General features: G+C 42.9%; 2 protein-coding genes across 2 annotated transcripts; one reads left to right on the top strand and one right to left on the bottom strand.

The window, feature by feature from the left end:
• Nucleotides 1-267: 267 nt before the first annotated feature.
• PRR11 (proline rich 11) lies at nt 268-4676 on the bottom strand. Its single transcript, XM_058037878.1, has 11 exons — nt 4667-4676; nt 3971-4174; nt 3168-3279; nt 2656-2803; nt 2352-2474; nt 1849-2100; nt 1623-1721; nt 1027-1136; nt 853-912; nt 667-763; nt 268-333 (listed from the first exon to the last, which is right to left on the bottom strand). Exons 1-11 carry the CDS (start codon nt 4674-4676, stop codon nt 268-270), a joined length of 1281 nt encoding a protein of 426 aa, XP_057893861.1.
• On the top strand, nt 4625-14665 carry SKA2 (spindle and kinetochore associated complex subunit 2). Its single transcript, XM_058037528.1, has 7 exons — nt 4625-4707; nt 9729-9818; nt 10498-10674; nt 11859-11945; nt 12949-12988; nt 13613-13728; nt 14144-14665. Exons 1-7 carry the CDS (start codon nt 4675-4677, stop codon nt 14192-14194), a joined length of 594 nt encoding a protein of 197 aa, XP_057893511.1. The 5' UTR covers nt 4625-4674; the 3' UTR covers nt 14195-14665.
• The last annotated feature ends 1090 nt before the right edge of the window (nt 14666-15755 follow it).

Genomic DNA, 15755 nt, shown 5'->3' with positions numbered 1-15755 from the left:
ATAACAGTCCCTGCTTCAGCAGCACCCAGGTGTCAAAAGACTTGGGCAACTTCCTATTTTTTTTCCATTATGAATAAAGATGCAACCAAATTGAGAGACATTAGGGAGAGATAAAAAGCACAATCTGCTTTACAGGGTTTCACAATGCCCTGTTTTCCTGTGCACTACATTTACTTACAAATACATGTGCCTGAGTGGGATAAAAATGGGATTCAAGTGTCTTCTTGACCACAAATGGAAAATTGCTCCATAAACCTACTTTCCTTTTTACTTTTCATCAAAGCTGTTTGCAGCACTCAGCCGTGCAGGAGAGGGACTCTTTGGGTGAGCCATCTGTCAAAAGAAGGGAAGGGTCAGAACTTGGATATCTGAGCTCATTATCACTGAGATAAAACAGTGCAATTCTTAGCTGGCACCTTAAAACAGACACAACAAATCAGTAAAATAAAAGATGCAATTCACCCTCACGTTTTGTTCTTCTGCAAAGTGGAACTATGACAGTGAAAGTTGCATTGAGGCACCCCATTGGCCACCAAAAAAAAGCAATTTTTCCTCTTGGGATTGTCAAATAACCTGCCAGAATGGCATGTCCATTCTGCAGAGCCTTTAAATCAGTAGGAATTCTGTGATTTTTATGATTCCAAGAAGAGGGACAGAGTGACTTGCCTGAAACTTGCGCCGCAGTGCCCGTGTCATGATTGGGGTCAGCCCAGAGCCACATTCAGTGTTTTCTTTGCTATTCAGAGGAGTGCCACCAGGACTTCTGAAAAGGCAATTATGATTAGTTTGATTAGTTCCCTAGTTTTTCTAGATTAAAAAAAAAACAATTAAAGAGAACAGAAAGGAACAGACCTTTCTATATCGACTTTCTTCAGATGCTTCCGAAGATCAATCTGATTTTTAGGGGAGGTACTAAGAGAAATAAAAAAAGTTGGTACAATGAAATGTTTCCCACTCAGTAAAAAGTGTTAATCACTGTTTAAAACAGAAGAATCTAATATCTAATCAAGGAAGAAAGTGTCTTACATTAAAGATTTTGCAGCATGAGGTGATGGCTTGGATTTAGGTCTCAGATTAACACTCTGTAGATCTGTGACTGTAATTAATGCCCTGCGTGGCTTCACTGGTGATTGTTCCTACAGCAAGGAGAGAAATGTTACCCCAAATAAAACTTCAGAAGGTCTCACTACCCTGAAATCCATTTAATATTTAATAAACCTGAAAGATTTTTATGGCTTTTATGCTTTTTTTTTTTTTAATTATTAAGATTTGAATGTGCCTTGGATAAAAATAGTTTTAGGAAAAAACAAAACAAAGCAAAACCCTCAACAAGGGGTGTTTTTTCTGCAAACAAAGTTCCAGCTGGGCAAAAGGAGTCCAAAAATCTACTGATAAAACAGAAAGCTGCATGGCCTTAATGTAAAATCAGAGCTGTCCTGAGTGCCAGGTGAGATTTGAGTTTGTCATTTTATTTCTTCCCTTCCAAAGCCCAGGCGCAGAATTAGAATGGTCATTTAAAACTATCCCTGGGTGTTTGGATGAGAATCAATTTATAAAAAGAAAAAAGCAGGAAATACAGCACTTCCAGGGGGGATTTTCCCTTGACTCACCCTCCAGTTTACCTCGTCCATTCTCAGGTTGCTGTTTGTCTTCTTCAGTTTAACATTCAGGAGGTCTCTGAGGGTGATGTGCATGGGCCCATCCTTTTTCACTGGTGCTGCCTGAAGGCAAAGGGGAAATCAGGAAGGGAAAGTGACTGAGCACTCACAGAGTGATGTGCTGAGGAATCCAGGTCCAAAGGGAACTCAGGCATGAAACAAAAAGCAGAGGAACCCTCTGATTCCCTACCAGTTTAGAGGCTGTGCCCCGTTGGAGGAGGAGAGGAGCTGGAGGCAGTTTGGGTGGAGGCAGCGGCGGTGGAGGAGGAGGAGGAGGAGGAGGAGGAGGAGGAGGAAGAGGAGGAGGAGGAGGAGGGATGGACACAGGCATGGATGCTGAGGGTGGAGGATCCATCTGTGTCCCCACAGCAGCACCCAGGACTGGCTTGTGACACCTCAGGCAAAGGGAACTTTCTGAAGGCGAAGCTGCCACGCTGTTCATCTGGAAGCGACAGAATTAAATAAAGAGAACATTAAACCCAGCAGAAAAAGTAGGTGGGATTTTAGAGAACAAAGGTGCTGGCTAAGGCTGAGGCATAAAGACATAAACCCTCCTGCTGTGAGGGAGCAGCAGCTCTGGGTGCACAGAATGCCCCTGAGGAGCTGCTCAGACCTCAGTGAGTCTGCACTGAACACAATTCCTGATCCTCACACAAACAAATATTGCCCTGCCCCAGCTGGACTGAGACTGACCTGCAGGGCTCCTTGTAGCTTGGCAAATTCACTTTCCAACTTCTCCAGCTTCTCCCTGAAGGTATTTAGTTCCCTTAAGTAGACTTGTGATGGAAATATGGTGTCTTTAACCACCTGAAAGCTCTAAGCATAAAAAGAAACAGATTATGTATGTTTGTGTGTTAATCTTCTTCAGATCAACATGATTTTTAGGAGGGGTACTAACAGAACAAAAGAAATTGGTACAGTGAAATATTTCCCTCTAAGTAAACAGCATTAACCCCTGTTTAAAACAGAAAAATCCAATATCAAAGAAAGGATCTACCTGTGTAACTCTGCCTTGGCACCACCAGTAAAGAAATGATGCTGCTGTTGTCAAGGGCCTGACCACACTTTTTACACTGGGCAAGGCTAAAGGCCAGTGGGAACACTTTGGGGCTGGTGATGAGTTCAGAGGGAGAGGAGCTGGTGACCTGCAACAGAACAAGGCCAGAACTTCATTTATCATCTCAGCTTTTAATAAAGTAACTGTGACCAATCCTGTGGAAATGACAAGCAGGTAACAACAGAGCAAATGGGATCACAGAAAGCCAAGATACATTTCAGTACAGAATGGGGGAAAATCCTATTAGAAATAGTTTTTTTATTCAAATTGCTTTTCCTGGTTATTAACCATAGAAACATTAGGGTTGGAAAAGATCCCCAAGGTCACACCAAAAGACACCATGGAGTGCCATGGACTTGGCACAAATATTTTCCTCTTTTCCATGAGCCATTGGGAGCTAAAACAAACCCAGGGATGGGGTGAGAAGGCAAAATTCAAGCAGAGCCTCTTACCGTGGAGAGGGACAAACTGAGCCCTGGGGGGTTGCAGCATTTCTCTTCTTTTCCACTTGAAATTTTGCTCGGGATCTTCGTTTTCGTTTGCATTTCTTGTACCTTGCCATTACTGGGGAAAAAGACACATTGCAAATGGATGTAAAGAGATAAATCAAATTATACATTGGGACAGAGCTGCCACCAAAGAGAACAGCACAGGCAGCACCTCAGAAATGCAGCCAGAGGTTACTCACAGCTGCCTTGGTGGAATTATCATGGATCAGTGATAGAAAACACATCCTTAATTTCATATGATCCATGGGGATGTGTTTGCACACAGAAAGCACCGTTTTATATGGGCTTATTCCTCCCCTTTTCTGTTTGTATCATAGATAGCATTAAAAAATAGTTATTATAAATATAATAAAAATATGAATTAGTTAAATAAGTACACATGAAGAACATTATTTATAATACCATAAATAAGTGTAAATATACAAGAAAGTGATTAGAAATGTTATCAATTGAATAGAAATGCTGCAACTATTAATATGAAAGCACAATAAAAATAAACGGATGTTCAGTTTTTCGTTAGGCTGGCGTGCCAAGCACTGAATTTGGGGAAAACGACGCTTGGGGAGAACGGTGACAAAAGCCACGGACAAGCCACGGAAGGATGCCGGGGGCGGCAGGGGCCGGTCCCTGACCGGTGATCGGTGACATCCCAGCCCCGCTCACCGGGACCCCGCACGGAGAGCGGGGATTTCTCTGTCACTCACACCTACACACGCACACCTGCACACACCTGCACACACCTGCACACACCTGTGGGGGTGTCCCGGGGGTGTCCCGGGGGTGTCCCGGGGCCGCCCCGTCCCCCGGGCCGCGCTCCGCGCCCGCCGCCGCCGATTCAAACCGCTCCCCGCGCCGGGCCCAGCCAATGGCAGCGCCGCTCTCTGCCGGCCCCCCCACGCGCCGCGTGTAAGCCGCGCGCTGATTGGCTGTCGCTCCGAGGCGCGCCCGCGCTCCACGGGAGAGGGGCCGGCGCTGCCCCGCCCCGGCCCGGCCGCGCTGAGGCGAGCGGCGCCGCCATTGGACGAGCGCGCTCGGTGCCGCCAATCGGCTGCGGGCAGCGCTCGGCTGGGGAAGGCCGGCGGGGTGAACCGGGCGAGGAGCGGCCCCGCCGGGGCTACCGGCGCGACCGGGAGAGAACCGGGGAGGCGGAGCGGCGGCGCCGCCCCCTCAGGGCCGCAGCGGACCGGCCCGCGCCGCTTCCCGCCAGCACCGCGCGCCCCGCCCCGGCCAATCACGGCCGGAGCCCACTCCGGGCCAATGGGCTCGGCCGTACCTCGGAGCGGGTTTACATTCTCCGCGGGCCAATGGCGAGCGCGCCCCGCGAGCCGCCAGCCAATGGGAGGCGCGCGGCGAGTGACAGCTGGCCAATGGGCGCCGCCGACTCTCCCGTGCCGCGGCGCGGGGGGTGGGGATCTCCCCGCCGCCGCCTGAGGAATGTCAACTATTCAACATGGAGACGGCGGTTACCAGGCTCGAGACCCTGGTGAGGGCGGGCGGCGGCCGCGCTGAGAGGCGGCCGCGCCGCGGGCCGGCGGCGGCGACGCCTCGGAGGGCGCGGGGCCGCCGCGGAAGGGAGGGAGGAAGGGAGGGAGAAGCGGGCGCGCGGGCGCGGCGCGACGGAAGAGCGGCCCCTCAGCCGCGCCCGCGTTCCCCATCCGGGCCCTGAGCGCGGCCCGCGCCGCCCTCGACGGGGCGCCCGCCGGCCGCGTCCGGGTCAGGCGGGTTCGGCCGGGCCGGTCCATTCCGCCCCCCCCTCCGCTCCTCGAGGGGCGGGGCTTGCGCCGCTCCATTCACCCCTCAGCGCGGGGCAGGGCGCGGCCATTTCCCGCGCACCTGGGGGAGGGCGGGGGGGGTGGGCGCGCTCATTGCCCGCCTCGCGGGGGGACGCGGCCGGGCCGGGCCGCTCCATGTGCCCGCGGCGGGAGGGGGGGCGCGGGGCATAGCGGAGCTCCCGGACTAGTCCATTTTTTCCCAGAGGGGGGTGAGGGTGAAGCGCTCACCTGGGCTGCACCATTGTGGTTACGGAGAGGGGAGAGGCGGGCTGGGCTGGTCCATTGGCGCCGCGCGCGGGGGGAGCGGGGCGATGGCCCCTCAGCCCTCAGGGGCCGAGTCCCAAAATCGTGGAGTTTTTCCCGCTTTTCTCTCCGTTCCACGGAGCTGCCCCTCAGGGAATGACGGCCTCTCTGCCAGCCCCACTCCTGGAAAAGTGGAAAAAATGAGGTTTTTTTCCTCCTTTTTCTCCTTTTCCAAATGAGAGCTTCATTTTTTACCTCACGCGTGAGGGCTCTGGGGAGCGGTGTCCAACCAGCCGAGTTCCTCGTGCCGTCCCTCAAACCTTCATCTTCTTGTTACAGTGTCTTTTTTCTATTTTTGCCCACATATGTAGTACTCTGTATTTTTTCTGAAGCCTAATTTAATTTCGAAATATGTTTAAAGATACTTGGGTTAGATGTTTAATTACTGAATTTATTTATTGTCATGTTTATTGAAAGTCATGCTTTCAAGTAATTCTCATTTTAGGACGTGTGAACAGAGAGGTGTTTTTGCCCTCTTTAAGCTAACAGGGGCTTTTATTCTGGAATTTAGAATAATCTCACATCTCACAGCTTTGTGTCTCCTCCTTTCCCTTCTGCTTTGTTGTTTCCCGTCCTGGATTTCCTGTGAAGTCAGCTCTCTCCACACAAGTGTGATAAAATAACACTTCTTATTTCCCTCGAGCTTTTGACACGAATTTCATGGAAAGCTTCCTTTTGGAAGCAGGGATAAAGTAATTAGTGGGAGCTTGAAGAGAAAAATGGGTCTGAAAATAACAAAACCAACCAGGTAATCAATGGTTATTTGTGACAGGAGCACCATCAGTGTTAGATTAATTATGGAACAGATCACAGAGCTGGCAGTGCTTCATTCAGAGCAGTTCCGTTCATTTTTATTTCTGTTTTTTGGGATCCTGCACCTCCTCTGCCCTGAGTGGTGTCTGTCCAGTGCCCTTTTTATGTTGTACTACTGGTGATGATGCACAAAAAGCAGTGCAATGTTAAAAGGGCATTGGCCAGCAATACAATCTGCATTGTTCTCTATTCTTTTTAATCATATACAAGCCCAAAATCTGTCCGAGACCACAACATGAGATTGCCACTGGTTTATTTTTATTTATTATTTTTTAAGGAGGAACATTGGCCGTTTAATGACAAATGCCATAATCCCTGTCTTAGACGTGGCCCAGGTCACTCAGCTCTGTGTACATCCCCAAAAATCCCCTTTCTCCACTCCATTCCCAGGTTTCTTGGTGTTTTTTACAATATCTCAGCAGCTCCCAAGCCTGAGAGTCCTCCAGCTCTCAATATGTGTTAAAAATCCCAATAATCCCTGAGATTTCTGGAGCACCCCTTCCTTGTGGTGGTGTTCTCACCCCCCATGGTAAAGGCCATCCCCAGAGCTGGGCAAGGAGTGTTTAAGTGCATTTAATGGAGTTTTTAAGTGCATTTAATGGAGTTTTAAGTGAATTTAATGGAGCTTTTAAGTGCATTTTACTGTGATTCACCCTGGAAATTACAAAGAATAAACTCTGCTGTCTAGCAGATATTCCCTGTAATGCAGTTTAACAACATCTGGCTGATGGCAGGTTGGAATCTCAGCTTGCTGGGAGGAAAACCCAAGCCATAAATACACCTGGAAATGGAATTTCCAGTTTAGAAAGCACCAAACAGTTTGAAATTGAATTTCTGGCACATCTCTTGTTGGGTGGTTTTTCCCCCCCTCTCACAATCAGTGGAATGGCAAATTCTGAATAATAAAAATAATAATAATAATGTGAGTTTTTGTGTGTTAGGATTTGGTGAGCTTTAACCTCATGCAGCTCTTCACCATCCACAGAATCCTCTGGCTGAGTTGATGTGGTTTTTAATTCCCTTTTTTTGGTGAGTGTGTGGTTGATTGGTGCCCAGAATTGTTGCTGCTAACGAGTGCTCTGACTTTATTGCACTACTGTGCTATACAGAGAGCAGTGCAATAGTATTGTCAAAGCATCTGAGAGCAGAGCCCTCTGCACTTGCTAACATTTCCTTCCAAACCTGTGAGTAAATTACACATTTGCACCTCAAAACCTGCATTTTCTGTGTGGTTTATTGTGAAATAATCATCCTACAAATGCTTCTGAGCTGGAATGCGAAGGGGGGATTTTTGCAGGTGAAATGCAGCAAGAAATAAATATTTACAACAATAAAAGCAGTCATAACAAACTGTCCTCACAAAATTCTGGCCACATTTAGCTTCACATCCAGTTTTTATTTTCTTGAATCGCAGTATGTTAGTTGGCTCCTTATGGAAATGTCAAATTACAAATTTACACCTCAAACCCTGCATTTTCTGTGTGGTTTATTGTGAAATAATCATCCTACAAATGCTTCTTATATAGAATATTAAGGGAGGATTTTTGCAGGCGAAATTCAGCAAGAAATAAATATTTACAACAATAAAAGCAGTCATAACAAACTGTCCTCACAAAAGTCTGGCCACATTTAGCTTCACATCCAGTTTTTAGTGTCCTGAATCACAGTGTGTAAGTTAGCTCCTTATGGAAATGTCAAATTATCAGTATTGAATATTTAATGGGTCATTTGGAAAGCAGCTTTGTTGTCTGCTTTCCCAAAAACTCATCAAATTGATGTTTTTTGCTTTTCTGAAGAAAAGCAAAAAATGAAAAAAAAAAAAAAAAAAGCAGAAGAGAACAGCAAAAAATGAGAAAAAAAAGGCAGAGGAGAAAAGCCAAAAATGTTCTTTTTGAGGTGCCTGCCATGGAAAGGAAAACCTAGAAATATTTCTTAGTGGAGGAGAACAGAAACCATTGAGCAGTCAGGGAAGAAATCCCTTGAGAGCTCTTTAAAAATGTACAGTGTGCTGAAAAAGTATTTTATTTATTCTTGGGTTTTGTCCTGGCTGCTTTCTGGGGCAGGTGTGGGAAGGAGTTTGCTGGGCAGATGGTGAATTATGGTGAAAGCTTTCCCCTTGATTTATGGGTGCTCCAGCTCTTCACTGGATTTATTTTCCTTTTCATAAGCTGTTATTGAAAATGTGCTGGAGGTGTGTGGAGCATCATCCATCACCCCTCAGAAAGGGGAATTTATTGCAGATCAAACCCTGCTCCTTCAGGCTGGGTTTCCAAACTCCCAAAGGCATCCATGGCCATTCCTTAAGGCTTGTGAAAAACTCCAATCGCTTGTTTTTGACATTTTAAAAGTTTAATAGTAATTAAATGGTTATAAAAATGGTAATACAATTAATTATAATTTGGATAACTTGAATGAGGACAATATGAGACAATAAATACAAAGAGTTTTGGATGTCTGGGTCCCTTTTCTGGGCAGCACAAGCCTGAAAAAGGACACAGTTAACAGAGGGTTAACCCTTAAAAACAAACACCTTACACGTGATGCATAAATTCCATTCAAACACAAGATTCTGTCTGGTCATCATCAACTTCTTCCTCTGGATCCCAACAGCACCTTTGAGGCAGGAAGAAGTTCATTTCTCCTGATAATGGGGCAATAAATTCTCTTTCTCTGAAAGATTCAGGTGTGCTGTGGCTGCTATCTCACTGCCAGTCCTTTCTTTAAATAAACTACCCTACATGGCACAGTTTCTATTTTAACATTTTTTATAACCTAAAACTATATTTAACACAGTACTTAAGAGAATTAATCCAGCATTGCTTTCTAACACAACACATATAACATTCATTTTAATACTTACAATCATAAAATACCTGCATTTTTCACAGGCTGATGTTCAAAACATAAATATTGGAATCCCAGCCTGACCACAGACTGTGGATATTTATTCCTTTATAACAAATACAGCCTTGCTTTGAACCTTAAAAAAAATTGGAATTGTCGCTTTGGGGTTAATCTCAAAATAAACAGTGAAAAGCAACTTAAGGAAGTCACAACCATTTTTGATTTGCTTTCATCACTGTCTCTTCTGTGAGTGTAAAATCACTGAATTATTGTGTCAGAGAGTTAATGAGCTGCTTGGGAGCTGGGGAAACTGCCTTTCCTGAAAGTGGAAGTCTTTAACAGATATTAAAATTGCAGACTAAAATTAATTAAGTAGTAATGCTATCAGCAGAGTGTTTTACAAGGCAATTAGACAATTCTCTGGTGGCTTCTTTATCCCAAGGAAAGAAAAGTGATGTCATCCATTTTCTGAGCTGGTAGTCAGGCTGCTTTATTAGGGAATAATAAAGTGTATTGTGGACATTAAAGCCATCTGAAAGAATACATCCCTAATATGAGTATTAATAAAAGCTCTGATGATTCTCTTGGATCCTGAATTAACTCTGTGTAAATAACTTGAATGTTGTAGTTTTGCTAACAGAACCCTTTATATTTGAATGAAATTCAATTGGAAAACTTTTATGGTCTCTGAGCTTTTCAAAGTCAGCACAGCCTGGGGTTTGTCTGCAGTTTTTGGGTTTTAATAAACTGTGCCTGACCTTAAATATTTTAGTTCCAGAAAGCAGAATCTGATCTGGATTATATTCAGCGCAGAGTGGAGTTTGAAATAATGAAAAGTCTTCCTGAGGATACAGCACCAGAGGTAGTATTTCCAGATGAAATTCCATTTTATTGCATGAACTTGGTCATAAGTGGGTATTTTTTTTCTTTAAACCTGAAATATAATTGGCTATTCTTTAATATACTTGTCAGGACTAGTAGCAGTAGTAGTAGTAGTATGAGTATTGTTAGTATCATTATTGGTATTGTTGTTATTGTTATTTTATTTATTATTAATTATGACTACTTTTATTATCATTAATAATATTATTATCAGACAATTATTATTATTATTATATTTGTTTTATTTTAATTATTTTTATTTTATTTATTTATTTCCTGCATCATATATCAAGATAAGTGGCCTAATATGAATTCCAAACTAACTCCTTTGGTTTCTTGGGACAGTGAAATCCTCCCATGTTCTGCTCTGAGCAATCAGTGGTGTTGGCACCTAAATTCAGGTTACAGATTCCAGTCTGAGCTAAAACCCTTGCTGTGAGAACCAAGATAAACTTGCCAACAAGCATTGAATAAATTCAGATTTGGGGGAGAGATGAGAGGAAAACAATAAATGACATCACATCAAGGATTTTGTAAACAATCCCTTTTCTCTTGTAAAGGATTATTTCATGTTCAATGTCTCACATCTACACTTTTAATTGATGTGTGGCCACATGAATTTTACCATTTAGTGCAATTTAAGTGTTCTGCTCACACAGGAGGACCCAGCTGCTCTCCTGAGGGAGATCCCAGTGCTGAAATCCAGGTACAAATCCCTGTGTGCCCGGATGGAGAAGATTTCCCTGGAGCGCAGGGAAACCATGGAGAGCATCCGTGCTGCCCTGGGGAAAGCCATGGAGATTGAGCAGGCACTGCAGCAGCAAACCCAGCTGAAGGTGGGTTTTTAAATTTAATTAAAATAAAAATTTTCGTTTGAATCACTTCCTTTTCACTGCTGGCAGTGAACACCAACTTTGTAACCTCTGTGTGCCACTGGAAATTATTGTCTGTGCAGACTTGCAGAAGATCAGGAGACAATTTCCCAGAAGGAATGCTGGCAGGATTGGAGCTGTTTTTGAAAATCCCAGCAGTTAAAGTCAGTGCTGTTCAGATTTGGAGCTGAGGAGTGTCCATAGAGTGACACAATTTGGGTCATTTCATAGCACTTGACACCTCTGTGCACTCCTCAGGGCCACACTGACACCTTAAAGAAAACACAAAGTGAAACCAGGTTTAAAAGGCTAAAAAGCTTTTAAATGACAAATTTTCAGTGTCTAAAGGGAGGAAGTTAAACCATTGTAACAAACACCCTAGGATTGCTGTTATTCCAAAGCTGTTTTTCCTAAGATAATGTTTAAATTGCTAAAATACTCAACAAACAACATTTTCTTAAGTGGTCTTCAGACACTGCTTCATTATTGAAGAGGTGAAAACATTAATTTTGACCCTTTACAAATGAGGTGATTTAGATCAATATTCTAATGACAGTGATGGAGATTTAGACAGATTTATTAATCTGTCAACAGTTACTGGTAACTTTTGATAGACAAAATGGGCTGTATCATGATTTAAAGGACAGTGGTTATATGTCACAAAAGGGAAAATAGATCATATCTTACTGTGCTTTGAGGATATTCTGCCCAGAATAACTTTATACTTGGATTTTCTCAAAGTGGAAGACCCTTCTTTAAAGTTATATGTAGAGCTTTAGGTAAAGATTTTCTTGCACTTTTTATATTTCCTAAGATAAAGATTTTCTTGCACTTTTTATATTTCCTAAACCAAAGATGGATCAAACTTCTGGAGACATAAAAATCTTTAAATTAAATACCTTTTTTTAATTGAAAAATTTCTCTTGCTTGACTAATTTATAGTATTGGTGCTGGAGGGAGATCATGGTTGATTTTTCAGCACCACTTTTTTTTTTGTACATTTGCCTTCAGAGGAAGGAAATCAGGAGTTCACTGTGAGTTTCCATGAGCCAAGGGCTGCACAAACATTGAGTCCCTCTGTAAATATCAGCACCTCAGGAACTGAAGGATCACACTTCTCTGTGTTTGCTTTTTTCTTGTTTTCCCAGAACTCACCTCTGTCAGCAGCAGAACAGACTGCAGCCCAGCTGTTAAACCTGAAAACTGGGAAAGAAATGGAATTTTCAGTGCAAGAGGTAATTGGGGCATGGAATGTCAGAATTCCAGAAACTTTTCACCCCAAGTGCAGGAGGGGCTGATTTTGGGATTTCATACCTCTCAAATGAATGGGATTTTTCAGAAATTGGATTAAGTTCCTTAACAAGCCTTTTCATTTTTATTCTATACAGATTAAGCTTTTATTAATTGTTCCAATTAGATGGTCCACAAAGGAGAAATTAACTTTGATGGAAGATTTTGTTCCTGTTATTTTTTAATTGGGATATGTTTGTGTTTCTTGGGAATGCACTTGGTTGATCTTCTTGATAAAGAAACATTTGGGTGGGAGTGAGGGATGTCATTGATTCAAACCAATGTGGGGAGAAATTTAATTTCCTGTGAAATATTAAACAAATTTTGGGATGTGAGTAACAATCTGTTCTAACTGTAATGCAGTAGAACTTAGATCTAAATTAATATTTATTTAAAAAGTCAGATATTCTCCCATAGCTTGACGTGTAATTATCCAATATAATTATCTGCAAATATCTGCTCTGGGTCTCATATTAAAAATATTAAAGCAGGTTAACAGAGGGTGTTTTTCTGATTGACTTTTCCTACTTCTCACTTGACACTGTCACACTTTGTGTCCCTTTATTGCCACACTTGGTTTGCATGGAGCCTGCCCAGCTCCTGCAGCTTCCCTCACCCTTTGTTTGCAAATATCTGCTCCTCCCTTGAGAAATGCTCTCCATTTATGTCCCTCACCAATTCCAGGTCATGTGCAGCCCTCTCACATCTGGGCTGGAAAGCTGCACAGGCTCATCTGACTCGCACATTAATCTTCCTGCGTCCATTTTAAACTTCATTTTTAAACTCTGCTTAATCCCTAAGATTTTGCTGTTGACCTCAGTGGCTGCAAGATCTTTGCTTATCCAATGGTAAAATGTAATTAATGTAAATTTCATGCAGAAATGAAAGTGTAAAAAAAGATTTCTGGGCAAAGCACTAACAAATACTGACATTATTGTTTATTTTTAGCCATCCTCCCCAGGATCTACAGACCCTGGCTCAGATGAAGGTAAGTGCTGAAAAAATCAACTTCCCACTGATTTAATTTCATAAAGGCTGTGTTAGGCAGGAACTGCAGTGTTTTCACTCAAGCACCAGTATCTGCTGCTTTTGTGTGAAGAATTTAGACTTTTCTAGAAGGACCTGACCCCTGAGTTACATTCCAGGAATAGTTGCCATGTTTCTGGGATGTTTTCCTTGCTTTCATTGGGATTGAAGTGGAAAACTTGTGTTTAAGCTCTGGAAGAAATGGTGCACTAATCTTACCATAGAAATTCTTCTTTTAAACTCATTTATCCCTGCTTATAGGAAGGAGTTTTCACACTTGGTTTTGGTTTGTAAAAAAAAAACAAAACACAAAAACACAAAAAATAAAGCCAGCTGGTCATTGCCAGACCAAATCTGTCAATCCTCATCAGATCTCAAATTAAATGATTTTTTTTACTGAGTGTCCAGATCCAGTGATTGTTTTTTCTCTCCTTTCTCTTGCTGGAAAATCTTTCTTTAGTCCCACCTAGGGGTATTATCAAACACTCATGGAAGCACTTTCTATCTTTGATGCAATTTCTGAAGAAGCAAATATTTTCCATTTCTTTTTTCTTTTTAACAAATATCTTCTGTTTCCAATTTTTAGAAGCCCAGTTCACCCCATTGACTAAGGAAGCATTTCTGAGTGTGCCCAGGAGCAGAAGAAGCATTGCCAAGTTAGCAGACTTGAATAATTTTTACAAGGAGTTATTTAACCAAGAGGTAAGGCTTAAAGCCATTAATGGAAAGATTTTTATAAACTGCAAAGAATTGCAGCCTTTTTAAATGAAATAAAAGCAGCCAGTTAAGCTTATTGTAAATTCAAAAAGCCCTGAGACCAAACCATGTCCCAAACCCTGCCCTCCCCTCACCATCCCCTTCTCTGGGTGAGTGATGGGGGTTTCTGACAGGCTGATGTTACAAAAAAAAGGAAGTTTTAAACTCAGGAATTCTGTCTTTTTAACCCTGAGATTTACAAATGACTGCTGGGATTTGAAGTGGCATAGAAAAGTTGATGGTAATCTGAATAAATTTGTGATTTACAAAAATCATCGATTAACCATCATTTGCTTTTTAGCCTTTTTCTGCCAGACCTGATGTTTGATCCCTGCTCTACTAAATTGTTTTTGTCTTACAGAGCAGCACTGAGTCTTTCACAGATGAAGAAGATGAATATGAAAGCCACTGACTCAAGAATTCGAATCCTGGAAGAACTGGGGATTGTGGAACTCGACAAACAAGGAAATGTTAAATTAGCTGTGTGAGAGAAAACTCATCTGCCACAGAATCATCCTGGTGCAGCTCCTGAGTTATTGAGGAACAAGAATTTCTCTGGAGGAAGAGTTCCACTGTAGGGAAGTTGTTCATGTTTCTGTATAAATATTCTGTTGGTAATACCTGAAATTGGAGAGTTCAAGGTCGCTGAGGTTGGCACTCAACCTTGGCTGTTTAAGGGATTTATTATGGGATTTTTTTTATTATGGGATTTCTTTAAGGGATTGTGGTTGATGCATTTTTAAGGAATGTTGTGAGCCATGTTCCACTTTCCTGCTGCATTCCTGAGGGGGTTTTAAAGGCAAATAATCCAAGCCTCTCAATTGTCCTTGCATTCCTGAATAAAGATTTATTTTACTTTTGTTGAAGTGACTCCTGACCCTGATCCCTGCCCTGATTCATTTCCCTTTAATGTCAGTTCCCTCGGGTTTTTACAGTCCAGGCAGGGTCAGAAGGGATTTCTGGGCACTGTCCAATCCAAGCCCCTGAACTGCAGCTCAGGGCTGAATCCTGAAAATTCCCAAGGATCCAGAATTTACAACCTTTTGACCACTCTAACAGTGAAAAACATAACATTTTTTTTCTATGTCTAATATTTCTATATTATATATATTATACATTCTATATATTGTATACTTTTTAATATTTATATTGTTATATTTCAGCATAATTTGAGAGGGTAAGATACATGAAGTTTTATTAAGTTACTTTGGGCTTTTTTTGTGAAAAATTACATCTGTCAAAGGAGAGAAATTTAAATTAGTGCCCTTAGGGAGGGAAAGGCTGATTTCTGAACCCATCCTTGAATTGCTTTAGGGTTGGATGGGAAGAGAAACAGGCTGGGTATTGAAGAGGAAAGAACAGGGATAAGTTGATTTTATGGTGTCTGCTGCCAAGTGTGCCCTTTGAGAAGTAACTAATCAGTTTCAAGCAATTATTCAGTTTCACAAACTGATTTAGTAGCTTTCAACCACATTGATCTTCTAATAGAGGACTCAAACCTTGCTGTGCCACTACCTATAGCAGGGTTAAATATTTCATTTAAAGCTGGCTGCAGCAACTGAAGACAGCTGTCCGTAGAGGCCAGAAACCCATCCCTGCTCCTGAAATCTCGCAGGTAAGGAAGAACAAAGAAAAATAATTAAGAAAAATAAAGAAAATTATGGGAAAATACAGGAAGATGCAAACATGGGGCTCTCTCCCTGCCGGTTCCCCTCAGGCGCCACCCGCGTCCCCCTTGGGATGCCTTTGGCAGCTGGGGTGTGCCTGGAGCTCTGAGTTCTGTGGTTTCAAAACCCTAACCCAAGGTCTAACCCTAAACCTAACCCTAACCCTAGGCAGGAAAGGCAGCTCTGATCTAGGGCTGGTTCCAAGGAAAAAGCCGTGGAAGCAGCGATATTGTGGCAGTTTAGTGTTGCCCTTGGGATGCCTTTTGCAGCTGCAGAGTGCCTGGAGCTCTGGGTTTTGTGTTTTCA

The sequence above is a fragment of the Melospiza georgiana genome, chromosome 19 (assembly GCF_028018845.1).
Source record: "Melospiza georgiana isolate bMelGeo1 chromosome 19, bMelGeo1.pri, whole genome shotgun sequence".
NCBI lineage: Eukaryota > Metazoa > Chordata > Aves > Passeriformes > Passerellidae > Melospiza > Melospiza georgiana.
The sequence above is the reverse complement of the archived record's forward strand: the minus strand, read 5'-3'. Positions and strand labels throughout refer to the sequence as shown.

What these genes read in the sequence shown, in the direction of transcription:
- SKA2 (XM_058037528.1), top strand. Translation starts at nt 4,675, where the DNA reads ATGGAGACGGCGGTTACCAGGCTCGAGACCCTG. An exon ending in TTACCAGGCTCGAGACCCTG is followed by an intron (nt 4,708 to 9,728) that starts GTGAGGGCGGGC and finishes TAAATATTTTAG; the next exon opens with TTCCAGAAAGCAGAATCTGA. An exon ending in AGGAGTTATTTAACCAAGAG is followed by an intron (nt 13,729 to 14,143) that starts GTAAGGCTTAAA and finishes TTTGTCTTACAG; the next exon opens with AGCAGCACTGAGTCTTTCAC.
- PRR11 (XM_058037878.1), bottom strand. An exon ending in TCAGTTTGTCCCTCTCCACG is followed by an intron (nt 2,804 to 3,167) that starts GTAAGAGGCTCT and finishes GTTCTGTTGCAG; the next exon opens with GTCACCAGCTCCTCTCCCTC. An exon ending in GGGGCACAGCCTCTAAACTG is followed by an intron (nt 1,722 to 1,848) that starts GTAGGGAATCAG and finishes CTTTGCCTTCAG; the next exon opens with GCAGCACCAGTGAAAAAGGA.